Consider the following 24,391-nt stretch of genomic DNA (forward strand, 5'->3'; position numbering starts at 1 on the left):
TAACCTTTATTATGTAACCATACTAATGCAACATCTGTCTGGATATAAATTACCTGTCATATGATTCATAAATCCACAAACACTAAGCTTATAAGCAGCATGTAGCTCGAATAGTTGAATAGTTATAGAATATTCTTGTATAAATAAATTCTTAAATGAACACATGAACATTTTTTACAGCTTGTTTATTATTCAAAATAATGAAGTAAAGTTTCATAAGTGTCATGAAACCAACTATCACCCAATGGCAATATTATAGGAAAAACCTATACTTCAATTGTACAAGTATCGAACATTGTTTTCGCATAACTCATAAATGACTATTTGCATAATGTACAAAGCCAATCACCATTAGGTCCTGTCCAGAGCTCCGCCCACCAGGAACGCGAAACTACTTCCTTCAGCAGGTGCGCTCCTACTCTGGACAACCGCAAAGGTTTGCGTAAAGGACAGTGTGGTCTCGTGGGCTTCTGTCTGTAATTTTGGTATAGGCATTAAACTTCATTTCACACGTCTGTTTACCGAGGCCGGAGGATCTTTCAACCAGACCGGATTGATGTTTACTGACATGGTGTCCAAGTTGACGTCGCTTCAGCAGGAACTCCTGAGCGCCTTGCTGGACTCGGGGGTCACCAAGGATGTGCTGGTTCAGGCGCTGGAGGATTTATGTCCGTGCCCGGCTGAATTCGGAATTAAAATAGAAAAGCCTTTATCCCCGTCAAGTGCCAACGGCGGCAGCGACTCGGGTGATTCAAAGCCGGTGTTTTTGACTCTGAACAGCGCGCACGGTAAAGGCAGCAAACTGTCCGGCGATGAAGGCTCTGATGACGGGGATGATTACGACACCCCACCGATCCTGCGCGAGCTGCAGTCTTTGAACACAGAGGAAGCCGCGGAGCAGCGCGCGGAGGTCGAGCGAATGTTATCGTGAGTCATTCATCAAATTCTCGACTTTATTATGTGTACAAAAAATTGCATCGTTGTTAGCAAAAATATTAGGCCTGTGTACAAGAATAAAATGACATCTATTGTATCCATGCTACGCGTTAGAATTAATGGCAAAAAAATTGCAAAGGTAGGCCTATTTTACACATTTGAATGGTTCATAATTGTTTTTCTTGTTTTGTTTGACACAAAACAAACCACGAAATTATTTGGAATATTTAGCCTATTTCTATTAAAATATCTTTAATTTCAGTATTGTTTTATTTAAGTGCAGTTCTAAACAATTATTTAAAAAGGTTTCTAATGGTCTGTTTCAGACGTGTTAACATATAGAAAATATTTGTAAAAAGCTACCTTAATAATAGACAACACGTAAAGGCAAAACGAAACCACGTGTAGTTGTTATTAATTTATTTCTATAAATCATCAACAGAAAGATACACAATGTCGTATGAATAGAGGCAAAAGATATCTAGTTATTCATTGTCCAAAGTTATATATGCTTGAACCAACATCCTCGACCACACTCTAATGTGAGGGCTTATTTCCGAATACAGACAGCGGCCTTCTCATTCCTTAAAGCGGATTTTCTTTCCATTTGATAATATATCTATTTTTTTGTCGTTATTATCGTAATTATGCAATATAGATATTTGATTTTCTAGCTAGATGTTTCGTTATTAATACGGTTATTAATTCGAAATGACCGTCGTCTTAATATCGATATAATGAAAAATATTGTATTAGTTATTCCTCTAAAATGTTTGTAAACTTTTGTTAGCTTCAAAACTGATAGCACGATAATTAGATATTAATTAATCTATAATAAAAACCATTAATAATTATAACCCTTAATTATTGTACTGTTTATTTGCATATATATGTCTGTTGTGTTTGCTTAATTTAATGTTATTTAATTTGCAATTTGTATTTACACTTATATTGTTTTAATCTCGTGGTATTTAGCCTTCGTATTTAAGGTTTATAAAACATATGCATATAATGTTAGGTCTTAACAAAACAAATGCTGAACAATACAAATGATTTAATAAATATTAAATTACGCATTGTTATTTTGTGTTGTTTCAGAGGGGACCCGTGGCGCGTGGCGCGCACTGTTAAAGGATACATGCAGCAGCACAATATTCCTCAGCGCGAGGTGGTGGACGTCACGGGTTTGAATCAGTCTCACCTGTCGCAGCATCTCAATAAAGGCACACCGATGAAGACCACCAAACGAGCCGCGCTTTACACCTGGTACATCCAGAAACAGCGCGAAATCGACCGACGTAAGTCAGCGCCCCTTTTCACATAGCCTATAATATCAAAACGTTTGCTTTCTTGTTTATTTTTAGATATGATTTTAGATGTATTTAACTGTTGGATCAATAGAATTTAACAAGTAGCCTTAAAAATGAACGAATGCAATGGAATTAGAAAATAAAAACCACAATTAATGCATTTACTTACAAAAACATTTTTTATTTCAATTTATATTACATAAACTGTACTTTCTGGGGTCTCTAAATTAATAAAGTATATTGTTGAATTTCTAGGATATTGAATTTATTGAATATTATAAAACGTGGGCCTATATTGTTCATTATTATATTATGTATTAAGATTATTTATTATTTGTATTATATTGTGTTAAATATAATTGAATACCATATCTTTAAATTGTTTGTACAATATACAACAAGTTTTATATGAGAATACAATTGTTATTCTGCCATTTATATTTCCAACTGTTTTCGGACTTTGATCAAATGTGAAGTTTACTGTTTTCACAAAAGCAAAAAAAAAACCCATTTATATTGTAAACTGACAAAATTAATTTCCATGCAACAAACATTCTGATGGTCATTTTAGACAAGGACAATCCCTGAGCTCTGCTCTAAAATTCCCATGACTGCACCCATCTTAGCCGCGCTCATTCCATCATTGTTGGAGCCCCCATCCGAACACTATATGATTCTGCCTTACTCTGCCCCAATCGTGTCCCCCTCTTATTTTCGCAGAGTTCGACCGTGTTCAGGGCCTTGACCACAGTGACTCAGCCAGTCAGGATCAGGTCCTGTTTTTTTTCCCAGAATTCAATCATGCCGGACAGAATCCGGGGACTGCGGGAGGTTCCGGAGGGCCGCTCGTAGAGGAGGGCGAGCCAGGATCCAAGAGAATGAGACGAAACCGTTTCAAATGGGGTCCGGCGTCTCAGGAGATCCTCTACCAGGCTTATGAACGACAGAAGAACCCCAGCAAAGAAGAGAGGGAGGCCCTGGTGGAGGAATGCAACAGGTAACTTGTGACTGCAGATGGGATGATGATCTTGATGGCGATGATCTCAGATAAACAAATGAAAGATAAATCAGTAAATTTGATCAGTTCAGTGTTTTGATGGTTGTTTTCAGGGCCGAGTGTATGCAGAGAGGTGTGTCACCCTCTAAAGCTCATGGACTGGGGTCTAATCTGGTCACGGAGGTTCGCGTGTACAACTGGTTTGCTAACCGGCGTAAAGAGGAAGCTTTCCGACAGAAGCTGGCGATGGACACGTACCCCCCCCACAGTATGACACCCCTTCTGTCTCACGCATCATCACACGCGCATCACCATCACAGTAACTCAGAAACAAGTAAGATTTCACTGCGATGCAAACACAAACAGAATCACACGTCTTGTTTACATCTGCCATTAAAATCAATCACGAGTGACCTCATCACATGAGACAGAGCACCGCTTACGCCTGAATAACATTTATTTGAACTAAATTAAAAAAATGTAAGTGCTTTAAATTTTTATGTACAAAATGGTTTTACACGTCATTTCAACTGTTTTAATTTTTGGCCGCTGGTAAATTGTGGTAACTTATGACTTGACTACATACTTAAAATTTTAGGGCAGAAAAATATTACAGAGTGCTTTTTTAACTCTTTCTAAAAGAATGTATTTGTGCATATAAGAAATACAATTATTCAATCATTATTTTTAAGTTAAATAAAACTTATTTGATCCAAAAAGCACAGTCAACTTTGCTTTACAAGTGATTGCAACGTAATATTTTACATTGGTTAGTCGATATAACTTAAAAAAAAAATCTAAACGCGGATTTGCTTTGAGTTGAAGTAATGTAAAGAAAAGTTGAAATGAAAGTTGATTGTATTTTTTTTGCAGTAAATGTGGTTTAAGTGATTGGATGACAATACATTTCAGGCCAACTTACACCCACATTTGGCCTGGTCTTGAAACGAATGTTAATACCAGGTGTAAATCGGGTCACAGATAAGCATGAGGGGTGTTCGTTTTATTGGAATTCCACCGTTCCATCAGCGTGTGAACAAATTGCAGAGCCACACCCGTAGACACAGGTGAGATTGAAGGACAAAAAAAATCGTTTGCCACAATCTTGGGGTCAAACCAGGGTCAAGTCAAAGTTTGGTGACAGAAAGGGAGTGATCAGATTAAAACGCCCATTTTCTCCTGCGAAAGATTTGATAGCTCATTTAAATAATAAGAAACGTGATTATAAAACGTCTTTTTTAACATTTGTTGAACACAGAGCAGTTTGTTCTGTTGGAACGCCGTAAATTGCCAGCCTGTGAAATAGGACGAATTCCGCAGAATGTTTACAAATGGATTAATATTACGTCAGGAGAGTGAGTCAGAGAACAGCGTGTTTGCTCATACTGTGTATTCTGCTCCAGTCACTGACCTTAAACCCTTCAAAAGCTCTTTGATTGTTCGCCTTTATGAAGAAAGAAACGGAACAACATTTTGTATGATTTGCCCTGTGGTATGTTTTGGAGTAATGTATTTAAATAGCGAAGAGGGCATGTGTGTGAAACGGTCGGTTATATGAAGACAGTCTTTAGTGTTTGAACTGTGCAGACGCTTATCACTTTTAGCTGGTATGTCAAATAGAGATAAACAGAATCAGGTCAGTGTGTGCAACTAGTCTTCCTCACTATTTCAATTGTCTTTGCGATGTGACAAAAAGCACATTTCTTTCTTTGTGATGTGACAAAATACGGATTTTTTACCCGCCACAATAGTCAAAGACATAATGATGAATAACAGTATCTCCTTGTTTCTTGTCTTTTCTCATGCAGAACTCCGGTACAGTCAACAAGGAACCAGTGAGGTCACTTCCTCTACAGCCATCAGTCACCATGGAAGCAGCCAATCGGTATTGCAACAGGTGTCTCCAGGTGGTCTGGATCACTGCCACAGTTTGTTATCGTCGGATGCCAAAATGGTAAGCAAAACCAAAAAAATGGTGTCTTGTCACATGCACGAGAAAACACATTCAGCATTATTTATTTGATCAAATAGAGAAGTAACAGGCACGGAAGAGATCAATGCATTTTTAACAGATATGGTTGATAAAGTCAGCCTTAATTTGAAAACTGACGTGCTACAGGCGGTACATATAACACTGCATCAACGTCTTTATTCAGTTTTATGACTGGGATGAATTGCCCCCCATAAACATGAGTTATGTTAGTGCACACACAGTCTAAAAACTCACACACATAAGCCATTCCATACCACGGACGAAAGGAACCATGTCCTTACTCGCTATGTTTGTGTATCATATATGTATTTACATAGTGTGTGTGTCCAGATCACGGTGTCAGGTGGAGTTTTGCCTCCTGTGAGCACCCTGACCAACATTCACAGTCTTTCTCACTCATCTCATCATCACCAGCAAGCACAGAGTCTCATTATGAGCCTGGCTGCTCAAAGTGAGTGCATCACATTTTCTCTTTTCACATTTCCTCTTTCTCCTTTATTGCTTTCATTTCATTCAGTCAACATAGATATATATAACTAGATGGCTTGTTCGAAGGATCCTGACACGTAGACATGTCCGCCATATCGGAAGGGTCCACTGACGTCACTCATAGTTTGCTAGTATGCACAACATTGTGCAGCCAATGTCTGTGAGAACCACGTGGATTTAAATTCCCTGAAAAATGTATTACCCTATAGTTGTTGTCATGTATTAGTTTAACAAATAAAAATAAGTTTTCATTATCGTACACGCGTATAACTAGCTGCAAACAAGGCAAACAACTATATTTCGGATGTACGCGCCTGTCCCGAAGTTAACTTCCGTTCTTGTGTTTGTTGATCGGTCTGGCTAGTGGCTTATAATATACTATTTATATTCAATTTAATTTATATGAATTTATGTTATTATTTTACTATATATTTGCAGTATATTATTTATTGTATAAATATTTTATTAAATAAACATTTGTTAAATGGTTTGCATACGCAGTAACGTTTGTTCACTTTTACATTTATTAATTTGGCAGACGCTTTTATCCAGAGCGACTTACATGTAGGAGAGATGTTATTTATGTTGTTGCTTTGAAATGAGCCACCTGGTTATATATATCTATGCATATCAACATTTCATTCACTGTCCTTAGTTTGCTTAAAATTATTAAAAAATAAATGGTTGTTCATTGCAAAACATCAAGCGTGTGTTTGAAAACGTGAGTATATTTTTGGCCTAAGTTAGTAAACTGAAATGTACAAATAATAATAAAGTACATTTTTACACCCAGAAGTCTTAAAAGTACAGTAGGTGGTGGAAAATCATGTGATTGTTTAATGACAGGAAAACATTTAAATTGCACCACATGGGGGAAAAAACACTTAAAAAGTGCATGATGTGGCTTTCAAAAAAAAATGTCACCACACAAGTTGCACTTTAAAAAATGTGAATGTTAATAACACTTTTTCTTGCTTTTAGGTCTGGCATCTCCTCAGTCTCAGAGCGTGCCCGTCATTAACAGCATGTCTGGACTCACTACCCTGCAGCCTATGCAGTTTTCCCCGAGCTCCAGCCTCACACAGCTGACCACAGCACACATCTCCCAGCAGCCCTTCACACAGTCACACAGTACATATACAACATTCCTCATATCCTTCCTGTCATTCCAAACTTGTATGACTTTCATTCTTCTGCAGAACACAAAAGAAGATATTTTGAAGAACGTTGGTTACCAAACAACATTGACCCTCATTGACTTCCGTTGTGTGGACACAAAACCACAAAGATTTTTATAAAAATATCTACTTTTGTTTTACAGAAGAAAGTCATATTTACTGTTATTTTTGAACGTCATTTTTAAGTTTAACATTTTTTCTTGTGTCTTTCAGTGTACTCTCCTAAACAGGAAGTTGGTCAGTTTTCTCATGCTTCTCGATACGCAACTATGGACACCAGCGCCCTCACACACTTGGGCTCCAGCAAACAGGTTCTTATTTTTAAACGTTGGATTATTTCATTACGGCATTGTGAAGTGGCAAATCTCCACATTTTTCTCTGTACGTATACTATGTGTCTGTACTGCATGAGCCTTTGATGTTAAATGGGTGTTCTCTCTGTTCACGGCAGTGTCCTCTGCAGGCCTGGTGAATGAACACGCTGATGTGAGAACTTCCTCGGCAGCTTAGCAACAGGAGGGCCTACCATCTGCTATTCTCAGTTACTCTGGTAACCTCTCAGCTTGGAGAACCGAAAGGTGCAGCACTGCCTCTGAATTGAAAAACTGATTTATACATTACACCTCTAAGCCATAGCAGATATAAGCACAAACTGCTGGAACTTGTCATGACGATGAAATACTTAGCCGAAGGTTTCCCTCCGATCTGTATCGGATGATGAAATCTATGATATTGTATATACTGTACACTTTAATGAGGAACAATGTTTTGTTATAAATTGATAAAAAGAGGTCAACATGTGAGCCAAAACAAAACAAATTTTTTGACCACACGTATGTCTGAGATTTGAAATATCTATAATAGAAAAATCATCACATTGCAATGTAAAATCAGATTCCTGTACATTAGAAAATGGTGTCTCCATTTCAATGCATGGACTTGCACATAAATGGTAAAATCCCAAAAGATGCTACCGATGTTATTGCTTCTCAGGGATTGATTTCACACTACTCCATTGCAGTTAATGTTTTGAAGATGTGTGTAACTGCCCAAAGGCTGGGCTATTTTTATATATGTTTTGGAATCACCGCAATCATATTTATATTTGTGTAAATTGAGAAATAAACAATGCATTTTTGAAGAATATCTCATTGCAGTGGTGCTTTCTCCCCAATATCACATTACTACAGATATTGCATTTGAAGATTCAGTTCCCTTAACATTGTGTAAATGAACACTTTTTAAACACTTTTGTCATAAAGTGAAGATGAATGGTGACCGATGCTCGCAGTCCCAAGCATTCTAACATCCCCTTTTGTGTTTCACTGCCATAATCTCATGGCAATTCATAGCTTTTTCATATTTAGTGACTTGGTGGCTAAATTGTAGGAATTTTGTATAATATTATTTGTACTTTTTCGATTGATCTGCTCTCGGCCCAGTTATCACCTTATTTTAAAAAAAACATACATTTATGTACGATTCACATTGCACACATTACATCATATAGAGACCTCATAAAATAGTTCAGTTTTTCTGTGAGATAGTTTCACATAAAAAGGTCTTACAGGTTTGGAGCAACATATGGTCAAGTAAATAATAATAAATAAAATAAAAATTGATTGAATTTTTTATATATTTTTTTAAGTGATGTGATTCTTTTACGTAAAAATTATGTGAATCGAAGTTTACTACTTTAAGCATGGCCACACTTTCCTTTCGTTTGTCGTGTGCATTGGAATGTTTTTAAACTCAAAGGTGTGAAAGTCGAGCAGAGAGTTAAGGCAATAAAAGGGTGTGTTTTTGTTGTCCATGCCCCATTAGGTCTATATCCCCTGCTGTCACTCTGGTCAAAGAGCAAGTATCATTCACAATCACTTTAAGGAAGTGAGATAATTTCCTTTACTCTCATTACATGACTTCTCTTGCGTGTGATTTCAGTTTAGTTTTCATGGAGACTTAATAAAGTAAAATCTAGGGCTGCAGTTATTATTCTGTGCTACAAGAATGAAAATCAGGGAATCTTATTTAAACCTGAAAATACACAAAAGAAGTGAATGTGTTAAAACCAGAATGTGGAACTTAAACTAACAGTTCACCCCAAAATAAGAATTCTGTCACCATTTACTCACCCTGACGTTGTTCCAAAGCTATATACATTCATTTGATTGTTGAACGTTAAAAAAGCAAGATATTTGGATAAATTTTGCAACTAAACAGAACTGGGGCACTATAGACTTCCATAGTATGGAAAAAACTACAATGGTAGTTAATGGTGCCCCAGAACTTTTTAGTTTTCTACATTCTTTAAAAAATCATTTTTGGTGTTAAACAGAACAAATAAATGTACACAGGTTAACAACAACTTGAGGATGAGTAAATTATGACCGAATTTTCATTTTGGGGTGAACTGTCCCTTTAAAAATGCAATCAATTAGACAAATGCAAATTAAAGGAATTTCAGACTTCTGGACCCACTGTATTACACAATGTCCCAATCATATTGATCCAACAAACTGTGTATAAACAGACTGTATTTGTTATGTTTCCAGCATGCTCCCAAAATAAAACATTTATACGAAATCCAAATAATATGTAAATTTATCGACTCAAAAAACACATAAGCAAAGAAAGTGCAGAGCACACAATTTTATTGCGTCACATCATATATGATCCTACAGGAACTGAGATGACAGGGAAATGCCTGCTGCAAAGATTCCCTAAAACATCTGAACAATTGTCCCTTTACCAACACCAGAACATTGTGATGCAACAAACGTATTTTTGGCAACATGTGCCTTAAAACATCTTTCCATCTGATATCATTTGCACATGCAGAATATCTTTAACAGACTCAATTGTTGTAACTGTGATTCATTTGAAATGAGCATAAGAGCTTCTTGAGTCTAAAGGGGTTCTGTGAGGCAGCAGGGGACATGCTGGGATGTGGACAATGACAGACAGTGTGGAGGCGTGGAGTGGAGAACGTGGAGGCATGTTGTTCACAACACTTCAGCAGATAGATCTTATGTCAGCTACTGTGCTGGTGTCAAAGGTCAGAATGACAGGAAGAAGAAAAGCTGAGTGTACTCCTGCTCTCCTCCCACACTTCCATTACTCCATGAAAACAGTGATCATGTTCAGAGATAATGGGCTCTATGCACACGTTACTTCAGTTTCCTTTTGGGGACACTTAATGCAGATAGAAATGGGAAACTGAGAAACTAGTTACATTTAGCATGCTAATTGAACCACAATGATTTTAGTTTGATTAAATTAGACAGTTAAATATAATATAATCTGCCTGCAGAGGAGCACTTTCAACCCCCGTCTCCGACTATCCGGGGGCGCACTGTGTGGGCCAGATTTCAGCCCACGGACACCTCTAGATCTTGACTTGTTTACATGGACAGTTTTTAAATATGCTGACTAAGATATTTTGTTTTTAAGAAGTACTAAGTAACATTTCAATGCATTCGAAAAACTGTGACAGAAATTGTACATTTAAAGGAGTTAAAAAAAATCCAAAGTTCAAAATTCAACAGTTCGAAAATCTTCTCATTTTTACTAAACAAAAAAAAACCACAACAAAAAATTTGAATAAATGTTAAACATTTAAAAAAACATAAAACTGACATAAAAGTCTAACACTTCAATAATTGAAATTAAATGAATTTCCATAAGTGATATATCAACATCTGGGTTAGGTCTGTGAGTTATGACAACATTTCCAAAATTGTTATAAAGTAGATTTAAACCCATTTAAGAACTCTAATGTTTTAATAACGTGTGTAGAGCTTATTTGCAAAATTCAATAACTGAATTTTTTAAATGTTCAGAAATGATTGTGTATCAATCAAACTACAGTTGTGTTGTTTTACAGCTAACCAACACAATAAAAACGCGAACATTTTGAACATTTTAAAAACACTGAGTTATCTGTTTTTGCAAATAAACGCTTCATTTTACACATTACATTCAATCTTTGAACACACTTCTTGAACAAATGGACATAAAACAATTTAATCAAATATTGTGGTGACATTTATGTCACATTAGGCCGTAAACCTTAAAACAACATGTTTAGCATATTTCATACATGAGTTATGTGGTCCATTTGGTGTTTTATAATCCGCATAAGACCTCTTTGGTCTCCAAAGCTATTCTCAATTTCTGCCAAAAAATCCTGCTATCTTCTCCATCTTTTGGCCAGCGAAGGTAGGTTTGCTTCTTCACCAGCTTTCGCATCCTGTGATAAGGAGACAGCTGATGTGAGGGAATGTCCTCCAGGAAAACCAGAATCAGTACGTCCTTTTGCTCATCGAAGAGTCTGAAGCTTGCCACCTGGACCTCACTGGAACACCAGTTGCTCTTCAGATAGTTTCTTGTGATCAGGCAGATGGTCTTCCGGCTGCTGTATATTCCATCAATGATGTTATCCATGATCGGCTTTCCTGGTTCAAAGTCCCTGTGGTGCAAGCACAATCTCCAACCTTGGTTTCCTTCTAATTCAGGAATCAATTTCTCCACGACCCAAGGCTCATCTTGTGCGTTGTAAGAAATAAATGCATCATACATGAATTCTTGTTGGTGCTTCTTCTTGCTATCATAAAGGTAGGCCAGGAGGAGATAATACGCATAAACTACTTGCAAGCGCAGAAATTGCCAGAAAAATGCTAAGAGGAGTGTAATGACGACCACAATACTGCTGCAAAGGAAGCAGATGAAGTCAATATTCATGATGCAGGATTCGGTATTAAAATCAGTCAATTTCATACCTCGCAAGGTGGAAGGATAGCTACAAGCGTACTTGTTCAAATAGATGACCTGAGTAAAATTATCCCTCATGGCCCAGTCAATAAAGAATGCATTGTTACAGTCACAAGTGAACGTATTTTTCTGCAAGTCGAGGACTTTCAGTTTGTGAAAAGATTGAATCAACGTTTTGTTTATGGCATCGATTTCATTGCCTGGGGCTCTCAGGGTACTAAGTCTAGAGAGATTTGCATCCAACAGGAAGTTTAGCGACCGAAGCTGAGTTCTAGAGAGAATGAGTTTAGTAAGCATTGAGATGGGATGAAACAGCTCTGCGGGAATGGCGTTGTCATCTGAGAGAGCGTTCTTGGAGAGATCCAGAAACCAGAGTTTGGGGCTAAACTGGAATGTGCAGGGATTTAGATATAACAGATTCATGTTACCGCCCCAAAACATCTCCAAGTTTGATAAGCCTTGTAGTAGATTTGAGGGCACGTTGCCGATACCGCGACGTTGACTGTGTATGGCGATTATTTTGAGTTGCTTCAGTTCTGCAAATGGAGGGTTTTTCAATTTATTTTCCATAAATGTTATGCTGTTGGAATACAAATCTAGATTTTGAAGATTAGGCATGCCCGAGAACACGTTAGAGCCTCTGAAAGTTTTAGCCGATATCTTGTTTGATGATAGCGAAAGGTATGTTAGATTCTTCAGTCCTCTGAACGCAAAGGCTTTAATTTGTGAAATCTGATTGTCCTGTGCCTCCAAACTGTTAAGCTGCGATAAATTTCGAAAAGTGTCCGTTTCGATGACGCTCAGCTTATTAAAAGACAACTGCAGTTCCTTCAGGGAATGTGGGCCATTTATAAAAGCATCGCTGATCCTTAACAGGTCATTGGTTCCCAGCTTGAGGACCTCAAGACTCTTCAGATCTCGGAAATGACAGGAACTGATCTGTGAGATTCTGTTACCGTACAGGTACAGAACTTTCAGATGCGTTAAATTGCCGAAATCGTTACAATCCAGCTTGGTGATCTTGTTAATGCTGAGGTCGACGAACTCCAAAGTCGAGAGTGTTTGAAAGGTGTTTGTTATTTGAGTAAGTTTATTGATTTGCAAAAGCAGAATTTTCAGTTGGGTAAATGTTCGTAATATGGTTGGTGACAGATGGGATATTTCATTTTCTCCTAAATCTAATTCTGTCAGATTAGAACAGGGTTCAAACATGTGCTCAGTGAGGTTTGTCATTCCATTTCCAATTAGCCGTAAAACTCTCAGCATAGGAGAACACGCGTTAGGTAGAAGGGGTTCCATGTTGAATTTGACGTTTCTGTTAAGACGGATTTTATTCAGCGTGCCTTTGAAGCTCTTAAGCACAGCTGAAACACTCTGCAATGACATATGAACATCCATGAAGTATAAGGTCTTTACAGATGCAAAATAGGACTTTTCTGTAATGTTCCAAACAACGCTTCCATTTTGACCACAATTAGACAAATCAAGATGATTGAGAGTGGGAAATATATTTTCTGTGAGTCCAAATGTTGTCAATGGGTTGTTTGAAATATCAAGCCTGGTCAAGGATAAGGGCTTTTTTGATATTTCGTAAGAGTTAAAAACATCAAAATGGTTGCTTCCAATGTACAACTCCTCCAGACGTAATGCCGCGAGAACAGGCATGACTCTCTCTATACGCCGCAGGGTGTTTTTTGTAAGGTTTAGCACCTTTAAATTTTGAAGGTTGATGAAGGCCGACTCTTCAATGTTATTGATATCATTAACATCAAGCCGCAGTTCCAGCAGATTGGCCAAACCGTACAGTAAACCATTCGAGATTCTGTTCAATTTGTTGCTGGCCAGATTAAGATGAGTTAAATTAGAAAGACTGTCCAATGCTCCATCTTCAATCCAGGAGATCTTGTTGTTGGAGATATTCAAATATCTTAAATTTGACAAATCCTTGAAATCTCCGATTTTGATTTGTGAAAAGGAATTAGAGGAAATATCGAAAACCATTGCATTGGTGGGTATGTATGAAGGAACTTTGAAAAAGCCCATTTTGTAGCAAAGCACTTTTGGTTGGATGTCATTTTGAGAAGTAACCACAGTGCAATTTCTTAAGGAAAATGCATTTAAGGGGGAAATTAAGCCACAGAGAATATAGACTGCAAGTATCTTTATGGTTCCCATGGTTTTCTTCATGGTTTTCATGTGAAAACAAAGCTCAACTGGTATTCCATGCATCCCTTCCAGCAGTCATTGAGTTAGTATTGCCTACAATAAATAAGTTATTTTAAAAATCATCTTCAAATACAGGAAATGAGAACGTTTATTGTTACAGTAAGGTTGTATTTGTTAAAAAAAAACTTTTTTAACATTTACAGTTTTAATCTAAGTTTATGCTCATTTAAAAATCAACAGGTTTTTGTAAATTCATGTAAGCAGTGGCTCCCAAAACGTTTTTGAGCCCACCTGGCTCCCCACTACCTACATGAAACGTCCTTTACCTGCAAGCTAATGTAATATTTCTTGAATTATATTGGTTTGATTTAAATATAATATCTTTTTTTAAGCAAGCTCTTAAAGTAAGCAATAGGAAGATAGTAAATATTATAAAATAATATTAACAATAAAGAGAGAACTGTCAGGGTTTTATGTGAACATCACTGAAAAGTGTTACTGAAAAACCTAAATAAGGAACTCTGTTCACTTTAGGAGTGTATTCACCGATCCGACACATGCCAATAAACAGCATCGTTGTCAGCTGTCAGTTATTTATAACAGAATTGATAATGTTGGGAAACATAGCTGACAATTCCTAAGCCTGTGGCCAAAAATAGCTTGCAAGAAATAATCCATATTTAAATACGTGTTGCCAATTTTAAATACTTGCTGACCAACTAAATATTAACCATTAATTTCAGAAAAACGAATTGTATTTAAATGTTTAGTCACATACTTTAAAACTCATAGTTATCATATCAAAATTAATACTTAATTCATTCTTCTAAGGGTAAATAATAGCAATAGAGTGTGTAGTATACTTACAATGCTCCTTCAGCTAGATGAAGATTTGCAGAAATGAAACATTTGACAACTGAGTCTCAAATTTACTGATTTACTTTTACATAAGGCGTGTCTCTCTGTTATGTGTCTCTCATACGTTATATGAGACCAGTCTTCTTTTTTATATTGCACTTATGCTTTTGTTGTCCTTATGCTGTCCCAATTGCTTCCATTGCTTACCCCACCTGTAAGTCGCTTTGGATAAAAGCATCTGCTAAATGACTAAATGTAAATGTAAATGTAAATGTATCAGGAAGTGCTGTAATCTAAGGTAGAAAAAGCAGAACATATAAAATAGCTTCAGATTCCATGATTATCTATATGAACTCATGTGATGGTCAAGGGTTTTGGTTCCCTTTTGGACTTGAACAACATAAATAAGCACACTTACATCTCCAAAATAAAATGTTATTTAAGTCATTTAAATTGCATTTATTTCATACTAAATATAGTTTAAATGTATTAACATATTTACTGACTCACTAATATAAAATTATAATGAAACTTTATTCGGAGTACTATTTATACACAATGAACATTTATTTACATTAAGCTTGTGTTTAAATAAAAATGTGTTCTAATGCCACTTTTAAAAAGGATTTTATGATTTTGTTAATGAAATCAATCTTTCAATGCAAGATATTTAAAGTGTACCTGACGCATACTTGCAAATACACTTACATGTATCTTTAGTTGGACTACAGTACTATTTCTGCACATTTAAAGTATATTAAGTACAAAACTTGTTGTTCCAATTTCGCAGACTTTAAGTACACCAATTTAGTATAACACAAATACAAGATTATTTTGTAATGAAGTATAAAAGATGTAAATAGATTTGCAGTATACTTAGCATGGATAAAATGTATTTCAAATACAAATACATGCATTATACATTTCGGAATGTCAAGGCTGACTCATTTAAATTTATCTTTAAAGCCCAGCATTGTACATGCACTGCATATTCCAAACAAGGAATTCAATCTGATTGAATCAAACTGAATAATTACTGTCCAAGCTGCAAGAATGACCAAATACAAAAGCTGCAAAGTGATTTGGAGTTGTTCCCTGCGTCCCCTGTAGTTGGCTGAGACTTTTTTTGAGAAGCAGATATTGAAGCTTGAATATTCCAGATAACTCGACAAACATTCTGGAAAAATAATGTAAAAAATATAATTAAATAATATATAACTAATTAAATAAATATATGAAAATAGTAAAGAACAATAAAAGAAGATTCATAAGGAAAATTATAAGAAATTAACTACAAATAAGTAAACACGCACACACACACACATGTCTATATATCGACATTAAACTATTACACGATCACAAAAATATGTCAATGCATGTATTGTGCTTGATTGAAATTGTGTTAAGGAATGACATAGAATCAACCTTCAACATCTCAAAGGTTTTTGCAAGACATAAATGAGGTTACATTAACATCAAATAGAGACTTGCTATCTAATGCTTCTCATGGAGAATTGTCCAAAAAGGGCCTTCGAAATCTGTACGATTGCTGGGGGAGTGTGTTGAGCACAGACATCCTATGTAATACGCCTTGCTCGTTTTTTGACAAGTTGACCATGTTAAGCATAAGAAGACAGCACGTTTAACATTGTAATGAATAATAAATTAAGATTACTTTTCTCTCCATTTATAGCATTTTATGAAAAATAATGCATTTCATTAGTTTGGCCTTGAATGGAACATGAGAACAGGTTTTACACTTCATACTTAAAATGAGTTTATCCATATTTTACTCATCACTCCTGTGCTATATGCATATTGGAATTTTATAATAACTTATTGATCACAGATGTTTTACACATTAAACATAAGCAACATTCTCAGTAATGTTGATCAATATTAGGTTTGCAGAAATAATGTTGCCCCTGTGACAATAAGGAAGAATGAACAGCCTCTCTCTCTCTCTCTCTCTCTCTCTCTCTCTCTCTCATGAATCAGTACAATGTTGCCAAAGGTAAAAAACATACATACAGTACTATTACATATAATTACATATTAAAACATTGCAACATTTTGGCTATGACACACATCCATACATATCTGCTGTCTTATCATTATCTTTGTTTGCTCTGCTTTAATCATGGCTGTAAAGTTCTTTATGAAGTTGAGGAAGCACATCTTTGTCTCATTGTCTCCTGTCTTACAATCTATCACAATGAACACACTCTTTCCTGCTAACCAACTCTTTCTTTGTTTTCTACCCTCAATGGACAGATTCTGATTTTAGACTTTAACAGAAGGAACTTTATCATTCTTTAATTTATTTATTTTTGTAATTCTAGTGTTTACAATTCTGTTTAATAACATCCTCAGGGTACTGCTCACGCAAATCCCACTTTGGGGTAACAAGTCCTTGGATGTCACAAACCTGCCCATCGAGTGGAAAAGGTTACTAAAACATCATGCTAATGTTTACACTATTAGGCCTATATTTTTTATCCTCACTTTTATCCAAAGAGACTGATGTATTTTCACTGTATTTCATCAATAGTGTAACATAAAGAAACAATCTGTGTCAGTAATGTAGTTCACATTAAAGGGACAGTTCACCCAAAAATTATGTCATAATTTACTCACCCTCAGGTTGTTACAAACCTGTATAAATGTCTTTGTTCTCCTGAACTCAAAGGAAGATATTTGGAAGAATGTCAGTAACCAAACAGATCTCATTCCCATTTACTGCCATAGAAGGGGAAATGGGAGTCAGTGGGGTATGAGACCTTTTGGGTTAAAGGGATTCGCTTGCAAATCAATGCCTGTTGGGCAGCGTGGATTATGTGCTCATATTTCTGCAATATTTTATTAAATTGCAAAACTTGTCAGTATCACATGTGTAATGATTGTTATCTTATTTTACGTTTGTCAAACTAAACGAAAAAAATGTCTTTCCATCTTTTCCATCAAATATTTAGAAAGTGCACGGACCCAAAATATTACTATGTTGAAACTATTATGCTTAAAATATACTATATAAATGCATTCGTGTTTCAAAGTTTACTCGTGCGCACTCTAGTGGACGACAAAATACAAGACAGGGGTAATAATCGAGCGCCTCTGCATCGTAACGTCTGAATCTGTTTAATAGAATTCATAAGGTGACGGGACTTTCCCCTTTTTCTTCTTTTATTTTAATTAATTGCAGTATTATTTTTGTTTCTATTAAACTCTACGTTTAACTATCCACCAACATCTCATACTCCAGCCCAATAGGTGGCGGGAATGCGCCAAATGTTTGTTGCCAACTGCCATAAACTCTGAAAGAAGAGTAACCTCTGAATCGATTAGTCGTGTCTTAACGCTGTATCAATGGACGCGTTTGACTTGTTTAGAAAGCTTGGAGCAGGGGCAAAGTTTAATCTTAAAAGATTTGCCAAAGATGCAGAGCGCTTTAAGGTGTGTTTTTAAGTAAAGTGTTTTAATATTTTAATGTATGTTTGACTGTTGTTATTTCAAATGACAGGTATGTATTGATTTCCACTCGAAAACCTGGCACATGGCTAACATGTGTTGCATTTCTTATTGAGCGAGCCTGGAAATGCTAATGCTAATGTTATCAAAGCCACAAAACACGAGTTGATAAATGTGCTTTTTAAAAAAAAACATCATAAATTCTAATGTTGTGTGTTTTGGGCTTCCAATAGGAGTGTAATAGTGTGTTGTTAGTTCATATTAGCAATATAACAACAGATCCAGTAACCCAGCATATTAACAGTTGAGACCCACATATATCAATATAGGTTTCGTTTAAAGCTATTTAATCTCCATAAAAATCCATTCGAAAATTTCAGTATCATATCATATTTCATTTCTATTTGTTTTTACGGTTGTGCATCTTTTCTATTAGGGAACCAAATCTGAGATCTTAGATCAGCTGGCTGGAGTCAGTTTCTTTGGCACAGAAACACCTCCGAAATCCAGGCTCGGTGAAGAAGAGGATGACAAAAGTGATGAAGATGATGTCACCAGTAAACGAAAAAGAACCAAAGTGGATGAGCCGGTAAAGACATCAAAAAAGAAAAGAAAAGCTAAAGGTAAGCTGAAACTTGTTCGGAAGAAATTTAACCGTGTAAATCTGCACATGTTTTATACAACATTCTTCTGGTACTCAGTGCTTTGCGCTCTTTGATGTTTATATACAGAAGCAGAGGATGCGGACAGCAGTGATGGAAAGGAGGAGAAAGAGAGCATTCAGTGGATGTCATCACAAGGCAATGCGAAAGACCCCAAGACGGACACTAAAGATAAAACTTCATTAAAAAAACTACGGCAGATTCATCAGGAAAAGGTACAGAAAGTTGTTATTGTGTGTAACACAGCTCTATAGAATACTGCTATTAAAACATTTGTACAGAAGAAAGAAGAAAGAGCCACATACATTGCCTAATTGACATGAGTGAATAAATGATGACAGAAATTAAAATTTTTGGGTGAACCTTCCATTAAACTCACTTTGTGGTTTTATCTTTATTTAAAAGCAGTTCAATTTACATTGATTGAAGAAATAACAAAAATAAAGAGGTAGTGGTTGTAATATTAATTGTTATGTATACAAGTTGATGTTTTCTTTAAGTTGATTATTGATTGAATAACAATGCTGTTTAAACTGTTTGTCTTCTTTAGGTTAATCGAATACGGCACCAGAACCGGATAAACGTGCACGGTACAGACATCCCAGATCCTGTGTCTACTTTTGAGGAGCTACAGAAAGAATATAATCTAGACCCACGAATCATTCAGAATATTAAGACAGCGGGTTTCCAAACCCCCACACCCATTCAGATGCAAGCCATTCCTCTCATGGTGCACGTAAGTCACGTCTGGCTTCGTTTATGTTTTGAACGTGAATCAGTAATCGAAAATTTAGCCTTTTCTGAATTTTGCATTTTCTCCATCGAACTGTCTGTTTCAGGATAGAGAGATTTTAGCGTGTGCTCCTACAGGCTCTGGTAAGACCGTGGCCTTCTGTTTGCCTTTGCTGGCCCACCTTCGCAAACCCCTCAACAAGGGATTCAGAGCTCTCATCATCTCCCCGACCAGAGAGCTCGCCAGTCAGGTAAACCCTCAGCATTAGCTGTATTAAACATACTGACAAAGGCGGTAATAAAAAAGTTGTCGTTTGTATTTAGACGCACAGAGAGCTGGTGAAGTTGTCAGAAGGTGTGGGCTTCAGAGTTCACATCATCAATAAAGGAGTTGACGCAGTTAAAAAATTCGGGCCAAAGACAGCTAAGAAATTTGGTATGTACACTATTTTTTTTTGTTGCTTTTTGTTTGGAACAATTTATTGCAAGCTAATTTTCTTATACAAATTCTTTTTTCAGATATTTTGGTGACCACACCTAACAGATTGATATATTTGCTGAATCAAGATCCCCCTGCTGTCGATTTGAGTAGGCAAGTCAGATTTGCAAAGGAAATAAAGCACTAGGTTTATTACCTTTTTGTCTACCTAAAATGTTCTTTACGAGCATTTATAAAACGGTCAGTTCTGGTACTTGATTCTGATTCGCCGAGCCAAGTTCTGACGGCTGACCGCATTACATAGCCTCAGTATCATTTTATTTACTTTACTTTATGAAACCTTGCTACGCATATGGAATAACTGTTTTATAAAAGTATTCTGTCTGGCCATAATGCCCTTATCTGTTCTAATATGCACTGTAACCCACTGCTGCTTGGGGTTTATTGCTTCATTGTATTTTTATAAACATTACATTTACAAATCCTCAAGTGTGCATTATAGGAATAGTTAACAAAAAAAGAAATTCTGTCATCATTTACTCGCCCTCAAGTTGTTCTAAACCGGTATCAATTTCTTTGTTCGGTTGAAAACAAAGATGTTTGGAAGAATGTTGGCAACTGAGATTTCTGTGGCACCATTGACTACTATGGTAGGAAAAACTAAAATGGTAGTCAAAGAACTTCCTGCATTCCTAGATTCCTCAAAATATCTTTTTATATTTAACAGAGAAAACAATTATACACTTTTTTTTCCCTACAAAGGAAGTCAATGGTGCCTCAGAAGTGTCGGTTGCTAACCAAATATTTTTTTCTGTTTTCAACCTTTATCATACACAGATATTCAGCAGTCCGTCTCACGTGTGAATGTTTAATTGATCTTTGTTCTGTTCAGAGTGGAGTGGCTGGTGGTGGATGAATCGGATAAACTCTTTGAGGATGGCAAGACGGGTTTCAGAGAGCAGCTCGCCACCATTTTCCTGGCCTGCTCTTCTCCTAAAATCCGCCGGGCTTTTTTCAGCGCTACCTTCGGCACAGATGTAGAGCAGTGGTGTAGACTGAACCTGGACAATCTCGTCTCTGTCAATATTGGACCCAGGTATCACAGCTTTCCTCGATATCTCGATATATTTGATTGACAACTTTTAAGAAAATTTCCTGTTTGCAAAACTTAACTCTGCTAAAATCAATGAATGCATGATCTCTAACTGTAACTTTAACAAAATATTAAACTGTGGTCATTATGTTAATAAGAAATCAGACCTACTTTCTGAAAATAAAGACGCCAAAATGCAGTATTTGTTCCCCATCGAATTTAATAGAACAATTTTTTTATGTTTGTACGCTTCAAGAACAGAAAGATTCTGTGAATCTCTATGAAGCCACACGGCCCAACTAAGAACCAATTTTGGAACCTTTTCAATTATAAAAGATTCTTTAACACATATTCAGGAACACAGCAGCTGAGACGGTGGAGCAAGAGTTGCTGTTTGTGGGTTCAGAGAGTGGAAAAGTGCTGGCTATTAGAGACCTTATAAAGAAGGTCAGTGACATCATCGCCTCAGTCGCAAATGAGTCATCTCGTGATGGAAAAAATGTCATGGATTATCAGCCTTTGAATTGAATGATGATTCTAATGATTAAAATTGTTTGATGACTTAATGTTTTTAAACTTATCAGGGCTTTCTGCCACCTGTGCTGGTGTTTGTTCAGTCTATCGATCGAGCCCGTGAGCTCTTCCATGAGCTGGTGTACGAGGGAATAAACGTTGATGTGATCCATGCAGAACGCACCCAACAGCAGGTAGATTGTGAGAGAAATAATGCATATCACTAAATATGAGTGTAACCATATTTAGAATAAAATCTGTGGAGGTAGGATGGCAAACAAACAGAATTGAATTTACATTTTGTAATCGCTCATTTTGTTTTATTCTAGAGAGACAATGTTGTTACGAGTTTCCGTTCGGGGAAGATCTGGGTGTTGATCTGCACTGCTCTTCTGGCTCGAGGAATTGACTTCAAAGGCATCAACCTCGTCATCAACTACGACTTCCCAACTACTGCCATCGAGTACATCCATCGGATTGGTGAGTTTACCAGCTGAGTAAAGATTGTGAATTCTCGTTGTGTCCTGTGATGCTAAGCTTGACACTTTGTGATTTATAGGGCGCACTGGGAGAGCAGGACACAAAGGAAAAGCAATAACCTTTTTCACAGAGGATGACAAACCTCTCTTACGCAGGTAGTAAAACTACAAGCAGTTTTAGTGATATTTTTAAATTAAATATTTAAAAATACATTTAGTAACTCTTCATTCAGATTTGTTGTTTATGGCTATTTCAAGATCGTTTTTTGGTATTTCAGAGGAGTGTAAATAATTATGGTCATGGAGTCAGTTGACACAGAATTGTTTCTTTTCAGACTTCTATAGTTCAGACCAATTTTGTGGCTTTATGAGAAATGAATGCTGATTCCGAGTCTGTGTCTTTTAATATCTGCTTTGTTTTGGTCCAGCATTGCCACAGTCATAAAACAGGCCGGATGTCCTGTGCCTGACTACATGCTCGGCTTCAAGAAAATCAAAAGGTGAAGCTTCTCTCTTATATACCTAACATGTGCTTTTCATACCACATTTCATCAAACACTTGTACTACTTTTCTTAACTTTCAAAACTTGAAAGACTCACTCAGGTGTCTGTTTTAGCTCTAAAATACGCTTCTTTTTCTCCCCTCAGCAAAGTGAAGCGACAGCTTGCAATGAAACCACCCAGACGGTCGACTATTCGCACAACCCCACGCATCCTCTTTCAGAAAAAAGTCAGCAAGGGGAAAAGGTTTGTTTTTATGAGAGAGTTTGGTTAAATTAAAGGGAAGTGTTGTATGTGTTGTTGACATCTGTCCTGCGTGCCAATTCGGCTACATTATGCCCTAAAAGTATATATGGTGTTTGTGATGGGAGGGTATGTACAATCAGGGATGAAGAGGTTAAAAGCAATATAAGAAGTATGGTTTTATCATTACATGTTCTAGCATTGAGCAGTTAATTATTTTGTAATTAAGACTTTGTAATTTTTTTCTAGGGTAAGAGGTTTGATTTTCACTTTCTGTTTCAGGAAGAAAAAAGCTAAAGCAAGCACAGAAGCATCAGCATGAGCTGAGATTCACACTGTTGTACAGACCTGTCCACATCATTGTCTCTAATAAAATGAATGGTGACCACGTCATGTGAAGTTTTCCATTGTTTTGCTCTTCTTGTGAACGGAGATGTCGATGGCTCTAGTGCTATTCCAGGTGGCAAAAATATGCCTTTTCTGTAATTCATTGTGTAGAGCATCGTGCTAACAATGACAGTTTGATTCTTAGGAAATATAAAGGTTAATGAAACTGGATAGCTGACCCTGGGTGCTATAAGTATCCCTGGGATCTTGTAGTTAAAAGATTTTAGAGAAGCATACAAGACACAACTGGGTTTAGTGTAAATCCATCTACATCAGAGGTTCTCAACCTTTTTGACTCCAAGGACCACCATTGTATTCAACAATATTCAAAGCCCCCCCCACTCACAAAACCTCAATAAAATATTTTAGAGTTTAACATTAACTGGGAAAACATTTTAATTATAAAAATGGCCAAATTATAGAGCTTTTTAATGTATTTCAATGCTCATTGTCTAATTGTAAAAGATTGGTCATCTTGAGGCCCCAAAGATGTCATCTGGGGCTCCCCTTTTGAGAACCACTGATTTACATTAATGTGGATTTTCTCAAGTATGGGAGGACAAATTCATTGCAGAAGAATACTGGGACATACTATTACACAAGAACATTATTTTTAAATCACACACATCAAAAACAACTTTTCAGATTTCAATTTTTCTTTATTCATTCAGTCTAGCATCACTAAACTCTTCCATTTCGCTATGAGTTGCGGGTAGTATCAGCTGTTAAGACTGTTAATGCGAATGAGTGTTAATGCTCGAGCTATTTACATCTAAGCCCTAGAGAAACACAGAAAAACTATTGTGCTCATTCATTTAAGCCTTATTAATCTAGTGTGGACATATTGTCATATTTCACTGCAAGAAAGAACATTTGGCCCAGACAAATGCAGTTAAACATGCACACTGTCATTTTATGCACATGAAGACAGTTTCACTTAAAAACATGAACATTTGAAAATGTACAATTTTGAAAAACAGAGTTTGCCTGAAAAGAAAGTTCAATGATACTGAATCATGTGAAAATTTCAAATGTGAACTGATGCTAACTTGCATACAAAAATAATTGATGGTTCATGTTTGGACTTGAAACATGTTTTAAAAGAAGCATAAATGGTCTGGGTGGAGTCTGTGTGTGAACAGATTTAACAGGTTCTATTTATTTTCCTGACAGTGGC

At 36.4% G+C, this 24,391-nt stretch overlaps 3 protein-coding genes across 4 annotated transcripts; 2 read left to right on the forward strand and 1 right to left on the reverse strand.

Annotated features, from left to right (window-relative positions):
- The first annotated feature begins 410 nt into the window (after positions 1-410).
- Positions 411-8,049, forward strand: hnf1bb (HNF1 homeobox Bb). Of its 2 annotated transcripts, none has more exons than XM_056730736.1 (9): positions 411-927; positions 2,035-2,234; positions 2,967-3,243; positions 3,357-3,577; positions 5,052-5,197; positions 5,567-5,687; positions 6,707-6,856; positions 7,117-7,214; positions 7,355-8,049. In XM_056730736.1, exons 1-9 carry the CDS (start codon positions 557-559, stop codon positions 7,373-7,375), a joined length of 1,605 nt encoding a protein of 534 aa, XP_056586714.1. In that variant the 5' UTR covers positions 411-556; the 3' UTR covers positions 7,376-8,049. The 2 variants fall into 2 exon arrangements, with proteins under 2 accessions (XP_056586714.1, XP_056586715.1); XM_056730737.1 differs by having other exon boundaries at positions 3,039-3,243.
- Positions 8,050-9,632: 1,583 nt separating this feature from the next.
- tlr22 (toll-like receptor 22) lies at positions 9,633-14,741 on the reverse strand. Its single transcript, XM_056730734.1, has 2 exons — positions 14,707-14,741; positions 9,633-13,932 (listed from the first exon to the last, which is right to left on the reverse strand). The coding sequence occupies exon 2, from the start codon at positions 13,900-13,902 to the stop codon at positions 11,029-11,031; it is 2,874 nt and encodes a 957-aa protein (XP_056586712.1). The 5' UTR covers positions 13,903-13,932; positions 14,707-14,741; the 3' UTR covers positions 9,633-11,028.
- A 3,279-nt stretch (positions 14,742-18,020) lies between these two features.
- Positions 18,021-23,215, forward strand: ddx52 (DEAD (Asp-Glu-Ala-Asp) box polypeptide 52). Its single transcript, XM_056730735.1, has 15 exons — positions 18,021-18,150; positions 18,602-18,788; positions 18,897-19,042; positions 19,378-19,563; positions 19,667-19,810; positions 19,884-19,995; positions 20,079-20,151; positions 20,891-21,094; positions 21,448-21,538; positions 21,676-21,798; positions 21,934-22,084; positions 22,164-22,239; positions 22,512-22,583; positions 22,732-22,830; positions 23,110-23,215. The coding sequence occupies exons 1-15, from the start codon at positions 18,064-18,066 to the stop codon at positions 23,147-23,149; spliced, it is 1,791 nt and encodes a 596-aa protein (XP_056586713.1). The 5' UTR covers positions 18,021-18,063; the 3' UTR covers positions 23,150-23,215.
- The last annotated feature ends 1,176 nt before the right edge of the window (positions 23,216-24,391 follow it).

Source organism: Triplophysa dalaica, chromosome 19 (assembly GCF_015846415.1).
Source record: "Triplophysa dalaica isolate WHDGS20190420 chromosome 19, ASM1584641v1, whole genome shotgun sequence".
Taxonomy (NCBI): Eukaryota; Metazoa; Chordata; class Actinopteri; order Cypriniformes; family Nemacheilidae; genus Triplophysa; species Triplophysa dalaica.